General features: G+C 37.9%; 1 protein-coding gene across 1 annotated transcript in view; it reads right to left on the bottom strand.

Annotated features, from left to right (window-relative positions):
- Positions 1-4,205: 4,205 nt before the first annotated feature.
- Positions 4,206-10,696, bottom strand: part of LOC111157826 (pyroglutamylated RFamide peptide receptor) — a 44,751-nt gene continuing 38,260 nt past the window's right edge. The window contains exons 4-6 of the mRNA XM_022519500.1: positions 6,636-6,871; positions 5,367-5,464; positions 4,206-4,616 (exon numbers count right to left, since the gene is read on the bottom strand). Of these exons, the coding sequence (XP_022375208.1) occupies positions 4,276-4,616; positions 5,367-5,464; positions 6,636-6,871 (675 nt within the window). The 3' untranslated portion in view covers positions 4,206-4,275. The remainder of the gene's footprint in view (positions 4,617-5,366; positions 5,465-6,635; positions 6,872-10,696) is intronic.

Raw genomic sequence — 10,696 nt, 5'->3', positions numbered from 1 at the left:
TTAAATTAAATTTTAAAAATGGTTTCTTCATATCTAGGTTTTCCTGAGTTAACACAGTTTTGTAAACATAGAAACAGCCCAGAAATCTGACATGGTGACCAGAAACCAGTGGAATTGGCACGGTATTTCACAAAGCCCTGTCTTCTCAGGATTCTAGATATACAAATTGGAATGTTTTTATGTTCTTTTATCTTGTTTGTTTCTGATTTTTTACTTTCATAGATGAATCATAATCTCAGTTCTAGAAAACAAAAATCTGAGTGAAAAAGAGGGCAAAGGGCCTGAGATATAAGCCCGTAAAGCTATGCATGTTTTTTAAGTATATAGATTCACCTGATTTTATGACTTTCTTCCCACTGTTCTCTCGTTTGCCAGCCAACACTATTTAGCCTCATGTGGTTCAGAGTAGAAAGGATTTTCTTGATTTTGAAATGGAAATAGGGTGTCTAGTTCTGACACATAGCAGGAACTCCAAAAATATTATTAAATAAGTGAATGAGAGCAACATCTAAGAAAAAGAGTGTAGGCAGTCTACACTTTTTCATGGGTGGGTCTGTTTCAACGTTTGAAGTCTGTTGCATTAAATTATATTGCCACCTTGGTCAAAATAAGTTGTCCATTTCTGGTATCTATTCTTTTGCAATTGCTTATATGTTTATCCTTAAGCCAATGCCACCCTCTTTTGATTATTGTAATTTATAATAGGTCTTCAAACAAGATAGTATGGGCCCTGCAACTTCATTCTTCTTTTTAAAACATATTTGGGCTTAGAAATTAGTCTTTAGTCAAACTAGCATGCAGAATGCTGATGTCCTGATCCATAGCAACTATGATAAAAGAGGTGATTTTTTTTTTACTTTTGTTTTTGTTTTGTTAGAGAAGAAGAAAAGACACAGCTCTTTTTGGCATAATGATCCATAATGAAATAAAAGGCATAGAGGCCGGAACAGTAATGCGTATCTTTTCACTGACTTCATAGACATTTTACCAAATGCTAATGAATGGTTTTAATGACTAGCTTTCTGGACCCCTCTACATCCCTACCTCCCAGATCCAAAAGACACCTTTTCAATTCTCACTTCAAACACAAGTTAAGGGGAAATCAGATGGAATAAAATGAGTGACAATCCAAGGCAAAGGAAAAAAACAGGGGGAGGAAACAGGTGCCTGGGTGGAGGACAAAGGGCCTAAGAGACTAAGGGGGCTGCAAAGTCAGAGGAAAGCAAAAGGAAAACTTGGATTTTGCAAATCCAAGGTGAACTCTCTGTGGGCTTGTCAGCTGTGTTACAACTTAGTCAGGACTCAGTGCCCAGACTGGACTGAGAGCTGCTTTGACAAATTGTAACAGTTTCTCAATAATGAATTAGATCAGTTTTCTCTTCGAAACCTTTAAAACAGAGTAAAAAGATTGCATGTTTATAGGACAATTTAAAAAAAGTGTTCTATTTTTGTTTCTAGAATAGTATTAATTCAATGTGGGGGCAGAGTCTTTCATAGAATATCTGGTCATTTTAGAGTAATTATTTAAATTATAATTTAATACCTAAATGTTTTTAGATCAAGCTCTGCAATGTTTAGGAATTAAAAAAATCTCTAATCTTCATAATGAAATGTTTAATAACACTGTTGATTTATCCATTCATCATTAAGTTACATTAAGAACATGTGTACATCAAATTTAGGAAGAGTCTGATGGATATTTACTGATTAAATAAGGATATCCAAAATCAGAGAATCTGATTTATATTTAATGGCTTAATGATTTGATGACAATTATTGTTTTGCCACAGGGTAGCTAGTCATAACAGGAGGTGCACACACATGACCCATAATAAGTCCATTTTAGCCCAAACCAAATCATCAGTTTTCTTCTCTTGACCTTGTTAATTTTGTGTCATATTGCCATTTTTTCTTAATACCATGCAGTGCTTCATTTTTGTTTCTTTATTCACCTTATATTGACACACCTATAAAGTTAAATATCTATATTTTGAAAGATCCCAATGGCCTGCATTCTCTGGTTCCCAAACCTTAAAGCTTCACAAGTAATATACCCTGAGAATTCTTGAGCTTCACTTCCTTTCTGTCCTTCCTGACAGAAAGAGTAAGTGCTAGAAAACTGGAGGCAGAAGAAACACTTGACCCAAGAGGCTCTGAAAGGACTTTGGGAATCTCAGATGTTAAAGGGAAATTGATAGGCCCTGGGATGTGGTCACCAGTTCCATGACATTTGAAGGTAATAAGAGAAGACTGGAAAGAAAAGGGGTTAAGCTGAAGTGAGATTTAGGTCAGAGATACGGATGGGGAACTCTGTCGTTCTTCCTGGCCTTGCTCTCCTGAGGGTCAGTCTCAGGCACAGTAAAATCTCATGGTCTTGGAGTTTTCTTTCATCTACTAACTACATCTATAAGTCCTTTTACATAATAATCAGTCTTTCATTCCTCTGGTAAAATAAGGGGTTTAAAAATAGAAATAGTTGAGATAGATTAGCTTATATATATTATAGTCAACCTGTACATGAGGATCACAGAAATCTCCTTTTTTTGATGAGGGAAGCCAGTTACCAACCAGGAAGAGGTGGAAAGCTTGACAGGGTTGAGGGCCATTCTCGGGAAGCAAAAGGGAACAGAATGGGGAGGCCTGGAACATGCTTCAGAACTTCAGGTTGCTTCAGAGTACAAAGCGCTGGCAGTGGTCCTGCAAGGCAGAAGATGCACCACCCCAGTTTACAAGGGAAAATACAGAGGCTTAAAGTGGCTCAGTGGCTTGCCGGTCACCAAGGCTATGGTAGCTGCTAGACCTGTAAGTAGCTCAAACCCAGGCATCTGCCTCTTAATCTCATTCTTCTGTCATTTTGCAGCTTCTTCATCTTCTCTGACTTTATGATTATTGAACAGAAGTAAAAGAATGTGTTACCAAACTCCAACAGTACACTGAAAATTACATTAATATATTCAACTATTAACTTAAGAAAGGAGTAATTTCTAAAGTTATTTCCTCATCTAATTTAGCAATACATAGAAAGTCACATTACAAGGGTGCCTGGGTGACTCAGATGGTTAAGCACCCGACTTTTGCTTTTGGATCAGGTCATGATCTCATGGGTCCTAAGATGGAGTTCCCCACTGGGCTCCTCGCCCAATGGAGAGTCCACTTGAGATTCTCTCCCTCTGTGCCCCACTCCACCTCTCTCTCTAAAATAAATAAATATTTTTTTTAAAAAAATTCATATTACATAGACTGCATTGGGGGAAATACTACTACCCAAGAACATTAATTTCTGTACAAGTTTTTTCTTAAATCCATGATCTAGAAGGATAGTTTACTAATTTTTCAAAACTGTGCTTTCATGTCTGTCATATTTTTATGAAAAAATGATTTACTTCCTTTTATCATTCCAAGAATAAAAAAAATCTTCAACATTTGTTCAAAATAATTTTCTCTTCTAAAGAGGAATCCTCCTACACTGCTGGTAGGAATGCAAGCTGGTGCAGTCACTCTGGAAAACAGTATGCAGTTTCCTCAAAAAGTTGAAAATAGAGCTACCCTACAACCCAGCAATTGCACTTCTGGGTATTTACCCCAAAGATACAAATGTAGTGATCCTAAGGGGCATGTGCACCCGAATGTTTATAGCAGCAGTGTTCACAATAGCCAAACTATGGAAAGAGCCTAGATGTCCATCAGCAGATGAATAAAAAAAAAATGTTATATATATATATATATATATATATATATATATAGTGGAATGCTATGCAGCCATCAAAAAACCCGAAATCTTGCCATTTACAATGACATGGATGGAACTAGAAGGTATTATGCTAAGCGAAGTAAGTCAATCAGAGAAAGGCAATTATCATATGATCTCCCTGATATGAGGAATTTGAGAGGCAGGGCAGGGGTTGTGGAAGGTAGGGAGGGAAAAAATGGAACCAGATGGGATTGGGAGGAAGACAAACCATAAGAAACTCTTAAACTCAGGAAACAAAGTGAGGGTTGCTGGAGGGTTGGGGTGGGGGGGGGGACGGTTAAGGTGGCTGGGTTATGGACATTGGGGAGGGTATGTGCTAAGGTGAGTGCTGTGAATTGTGTAAGACTCAAGATTCACAGACTGGTACCCCTAAAGCAAATAATACATTATGTGTTAATTAAAAATAAAAATTTTCTCTTCTGATTAAGCTATGAATAGTACTAATTATGAAGACCTTGTTATAATTAGTGTCTGCTGCCTAAAGCAGAATTCTCAGAAAGTTCAGAGTTGAACAGGGTAAGGTGTCATTTGAGATATTTTTTCTCCCTTGGTTGTTCACACAATTTGACTTCAATGTTGCCATCACTGAATGCTTCTCCTTTGGTCTCCTCCACAGGATTCTGTCTCCGGGACAACATTGCTTTCTTCTGCATCATTGTAATTCCTGAATTTCCATGCCTTCGTGCTGGAGATAAGGTTTCTTTTACTATGCAATAACAAACTGCAGATAAAAAATTTTTTTTGAAGTTTTCGTTCAGAAATGCATAAACAATGGGATTACAGATGGAATTGGAAAATCCAATTATTTGCACTATGGCAAAAATCATCTTGATTGTGACATCGTCATATTCCTTTTCAAAATTACCTGAAATAAAAATTAATAGTCTAGAATGCATTATGTTCTAACTAGCAGAAAATAGAATTTCTGTTTATCATCCGTCTTTACTGACCACTTACACTTTGACAACTGGATAAAGGTGTAAAAGTCCCAAGACAATTCTGGGAAGAGCCATCTCATGTCAGAAGAAAAATAAGCTCTGTGATGTGTCCTCATTCATAGAGAATCTTGCCTCACAAGCACAGCCTGGCGCCCAGCACATATTAGGGAGCTTACTGCATTTCTACTTTATTCTAAGCTTTGTATAAACTGGAAGCAGAAGTTACCATTCACATGTTCGCTTGTGTTATGGAAACATATCACCTGAGAATTATGTTAAGTCTCAGATTATCAAAGGTAATACAGTGAGGGTCTGGCTGAAATCCTAGGTGTTATTAAATTTATGTGGTTCAAGTCAGCATTCTAATTGAAATGGAGAAACACTCATAGGATGTCACGCTTCTCCAGTGTCTGAATGGCTTATGGAGAACGGGAGGCATGGCATGAAAGAAACTCAAACATGTTTCTGTATCTTCTGTAATTATTAAAAATTTGGTTAAAGTAATACATAATTATCTACCATGTAATGATCTGGTGGTCTTGAAAACATGAAAGAAACCCATTAAATGTTTGATATTTGATTACCCAAGTGAATAACAATGAATTTCTATGATTCATTGTCCATTCTAGCAGGAAATGAACTAAAACTTCTATCAAATGAGAATGAAAAGCACTCACTGTATTCAATCATCATGTGAACGATGTGGAAAGGTGCCCAGCACACAGCAAAGAGAGCCACCACTGTCACCATCATAATGACAGCTCGCTTCTTCTTCCTGGACCCATAAGGATACATTGTATTAGTTAACTTCTTGGAAAATTTGTCACATTGATATCAAAGTTATTAAAGTTTGAGCCTAAACTTCTCCACCATAATTTTTTAAATATTAATAAAGCTCATGACAGGTTAATTATGGGCTGTTTCTCATTTTTCCCATTGCTTTTACCCACTTCCCTATATTTCTCATATTATAAACATCCTTATGATGTGTGCTCATAATAGGCCAAGCACTTGGCTAGATGCTTGGTGTGGATTATGTCATTCATCTTCTCAGTAAGCCATTTAATGGATGCAGAAACTGAGGCACAGAGAAGTTTATGTCACTTGCAAAGTCGGATGACCAGGTATTTAAACTGTAAGGGGTAGAGCGGCCTTAAAGTTATGCAGCTTAACTTCAGTATTAAGCTCTTATTCACTTTATACTGAAGAGCATTCTTCTGAGGAAGTGGGAGAGCTAAATCAGCAGTAAATCCCAAGGTGCTCAATAGTCCAGCATCGACGCTGACAGGGAGGATTGCTTCATACAAACTGGGCACCAGAGGTCGCTGCACACTTGAAAAATGAGACAATTTCACCAAACCACAAAACTCCTTAGAAGGTTTTTGTTTTTGTTTAATAGCCATTCCACGCAGATTATAAAATAAACATATGGACTACAAGTGCCATATCAGTAAATTGTGTTTTTTTTTATTAGTGAATATGTTCAGAAAAGAAAGCTTTTAGTGTTATATCAATAATAATAATTTAAAGTAAATAGCATACTCTGGCCACCAAAGGATTTCCATATATATCTCATGCATTTGAGCAACACTTTTGGGTAGGAGGAAGTGAGGATGGATTTTTATTAAGCTCCCTGCTACATAGGAGGAAAGCAGGAGGCTTAGTCCACACCATGTGGCTGGTGAGTGATGGGGAAGAGAAGACCACAGCCCTTACCCCCATGTCATGCTGACATGGAAATGAAAATGTAACAGTTTTCCAAATTTTCTAAACTCCTGCCATACCTAAAATCTCCAAAGTTTAAAGTCAGCCCAAACCCTAAACATGAATTACAAATGGCACTTCGGCTAAATTTCCCAGGAATTGAGAGATTTCTAGCACCTGCTCCTTCAAGCACAACTAATTACAAATATTTTAAACAGAGGTGAATATTTCATTAAACGGACCTGGTTATTTTTGACATTTCTTTTCCATGAATAGTTTGAAGCACTGAGCAATCCCCCACTCTTTTCTTTATCCAAAGTTCATAGCCGATTTTACTATACAGGATAAGCATCAGCAAAAGAGGCAGGAGGAAGAGGATGACAAGGATGAAGGTGGTATAGATTTTCTGGTGTGCAGGGCTGGCCCACTCTTCCAAACAGCAGACATGTTCTTTTTCATATAAGAAGTCATACTTAATCTTTAATACAAGAACAATTCAGTTAGAGGAACCAGAGTCAGCATCAAAAGAACAGAAAGCAGCCAACTACTATTGTAATGCTGCATTTTTCAGATCTTTACATATTTACTGTGGGGACATATTTCAAATGAGAAATATTTTTGATTGTTCTTTTGTTGTGAAGTGTCATTTTTCCTTCACTCCTTATGTGCTTAATGGTTTTATAATTTCTTTTCTATTTTAAAATGGAATTGAGGTCAATAGCCTCTTTATTTTATTTTTTTTTAATCTCCCACTTTTTTTCAATTTGGTAAAAGAGAGCTATGCTCTTTGACCAGAATATGTATGCATACAGTCCAGATGAAGAACGTTGCTTTCCAGATGGAGAATACACTGCAAATACAACAACCAAAGTATTGTATGAAAAAAATATTTTGTACTTGCATGCCAGCTAGTTTAATGTTACATTATTTTGCTTCCTCAATTGTTGAAGAGACAAATTTTGGCAAGGCATCAGATGTCTTTCAATTGATAGTACTGAAAACTTGTATTTTGTTATAGCTATTCCAGATTGGAATGATCAGGTTGTTTGCAAAGATTTTAGAAATGTAACTGATTGCTTTAAGATTCTGAGATGAATAAGAAATTGAGATTCAAACTATTGTCAATCTACAAATATTCAGACTCAGCTCTGAGCCTGATAATATCTACCTCAATTGAGGTAGATATCTTACAGAAAGATAATGTCTTCTTATTAATATTATTTCTGACAGACTCATGAGTTCAAAATATTATTAATAGCAGTATTAATAATAATAGCAAATGTTAATAAAGGACAAACTTAGAAAAGCATATTCAAGAGTTATTTAACTGGATAATAAGAACAAAAGAGAATTTAGCAAAACTACTTCCATTTTGGTCATTTTAGAGCTTTCCAGATGAAGAATACCTAGGTCTTAGACATATTTTTGCCTTCATTCCTGCAAATTTTATCATCAATTGTTAGTCAGTTGAATTGGGGAACAAGCTTTCTGGTATACTCATCAAAGGTAAGAAAATTCAAGCTCTGATCAAGGTTGTTATTTACAAATACAGTGAGGGATGAAAACACTTACTGAATAATAATTTCAAGATCCAAACTCCCTGGGAACTGGATATAAAGTGAAATTGATTCTGACTCCATGGAGGAAGAGCCCACAAAGGCACAGCCATGGGGGCAACACACTGGCACATGTTAAGGCACAAACTACCCCAGCAGTCTCCAAATAGGTGCATGTTGCCCTGGGGACAAGCACAGACTTTCTGAGGGCACAGGCAGATGGCTTTAAGGGAGCAAATTTCAGATCTTCTATTAGCAACTGCACAGTTCTCTAAAATTCTGCTGCCTCGGGGTGCCTGGGTAGCTCAGGCCTTTAAGTGTCCGGCTCTTATTTGGTTCAGATCCTGATCTCGGGGTCCTGGGATCGAGCGCCCCTGTCAGACTCTGTGCCCAGCGGGGAGTCTGCTTAGGATTCTCTCTCTCCCTTTACCTCTGTTCCTTCTCCCCGCTCATGCTTTCTAGCTCTCTCTAAAGTAAATAAATTAAATCTTTAAGATTCCACTGCCTAGGAGAAGCCTGAAACCAAGTGTTGTGCTCTCTTTATATTCCCAGTTTCTCGTTTCTAATCCCTCTTCTCCCCAGTTACATAAGCCAGATCTCTTACCCAACCACAGTCTTACTATGAGGCACTGAAAAAGGAGGTGGTTTGAATTACTGATGTCAGCGAAGCCACCATGATCAAGAAACCATAAATACATGACAGGGCTTTGTGCTTTTCCCTGTATTAAACACATTTTTATTCAGGGTAAAGCTTGGCATTAGGAAAAAGTGTTTTGACAGATGTTGAAATGCTGTGAATTTACATTTTTCATACACTGAAGGGGCAGAAGTGATGACAATTTTAATTTTACCACCTCGTTGCTTCCATCCCCTGAAAATTGTCAAATACATCACTCCTGAGAGAGAGCCCAGTGAGAGCAAAGCAAAGAGAACTTCAGTGGGTGGAAATGGTGACGTCCGGGTGCTTTGTTTCACCCAGGTGAGAAATCCAGGCCTTGTGCACGCTCACACACACTCTCTCTAGTAGAATTTTAGAAGTGAGAAGGTGGTCATGGGATGCATATTAATAGATTTATCTGGTATGAGAAATGAAAGCACAATTCTTCCTGACAGAAAGCAAATCTGACTTGGCTGATTGGTGTGACAGTGAGGACTGGCTTTGCCAATTTCATATGCGTTTTCTACAAACTAAATGAGTTACATATTTAAACTATATTTAGAACATATGATAACATAAGTTTATTTAAAGAAACAGACAAATACCCTTGTGTCTATGGGCCAGGAATGGACCCCACAAATGACTACTGTGTTGGGTCACTTATGAGAGGACTCCATTTGTACAGGATTCCTGTTGGGATAAGGGCAGCCTTGGAGGAAAGAGCTGGCCACATACAGTTGTGTGTGGAAGCTAGAGGGGCATAATAAACAGCCTGCTGGAGAAGGGAATAGCAGTCAGAAGCCTCAGTGATGTTATCTTTGAAAAACCCACAAGTGAAGAATTGATCATGAGCAATAGTCACGGGCAGAGGGCATTGACACCAGGGTACACCTGCCCCTTCCTCTCCTCACCCTTCTCACCAGCTCCCAAAGAGCCAGAGGCAGTCAACTGAACGGGAAGGGAGATATGCACAGTAAGGAAGGGGAGATGATGCGGATTATGTCCCTTTTCCATACTGTAGGATTCTAGACCTAAAATAGCTTAAGCTGAGGGAAGGGGTTGTTCTGCTTTGATTGAAAGTATGGATTTACGTGGTTGTGACACTGGGCTGGGCATTTAACCACAGAACTAACACTTTTGTTGTGACTGAAAGTGTCCAGAGGAATGTTGCTCTCTGAATGGTTGGAAGAGTAACAGGGCCTACCCAGGGCTTCATCCACAGCATTGCATCAGAATATTGGGAGGTCCTTAGGTCACATTTTTACAGGCAGCAATGGACAGAATAAAATTACCTTCTGCTCTCACCTATGGAGTCCGGCTCATTCAATACACAGGTAACATAAAAAATCAAGTCATGTTTTCAATGTACCCTTGCCTAAGAGCTCATTTGTTATCCTTGCCATTGGACACTGAACATCCAATTTGCTTCCGTCCATTTAAAAAGGTATAAAAAGGATACATGGTCTAAAAGATTATTTCAGTGGGTGTGTAAACAATGCCCTACTGCCTTTGAACACTACTATCTGGGCTAGATCACGTATGCAGGACACGTTGAAGTATGTATACCCCATTGGTGAGACTGGGTCACCAAAAAACAGCACCATGCTCCCTCCACTGTGAATCCCCATGCAATGCTGGGCCCATTAAATAAAGGTGTGAGGGAAGGAGAGAGGTCAGATAAGATGATCCTGGCACACACTCCAATTCAAATTTCAGTTTGTCAATGTATGGGAGATGGATAAGAAAAGACTTATGAAGGAGAATCAACTAATAAGCAGATAATTGATGACAATTTTTTAATGTGATTTAAAAATAAAAGAAAAATCTAGAGCAACCATTGAACGCTTCAAATGTAACAAGACACTGGAGGCCACTAGGAAAGGCATGCTCAGCTTGCAGGAAAATGTAGAATGTGACCCTGGTTAATTTTCTTTTAAGCATTAAAATCTTAATAATATAAGATCAAGGGAGAGCTAGATAATTGGGGAGAGGGGAGGATCTTAATTTTAAATTTTATTTTTTTTTTTTTAAACATATAATATCTTTTTATCCCCAGGGGTACAGGTCTGTGAATTGCCAGGTTTACACA

This window comes from Enhydra lutris, unplaced genomic scaffold (assembly GCF_002288905.1).
Source record: "Enhydra lutris kenyoni isolate GAN:26980312 unplaced genomic scaffold, ASM228890v2 scaffoldscaffold3, whole genome shotgun sequence".
Classification (NCBI taxonomy): Eukaryota; Metazoa; Chordata; class Mammalia; order Carnivora; family Mustelidae; genus Enhydra; species Enhydra lutris.
The sequence above is the reverse complement of the archived record's forward strand: the minus strand, read 5'-3'. Positions and strand labels throughout refer to the sequence as shown.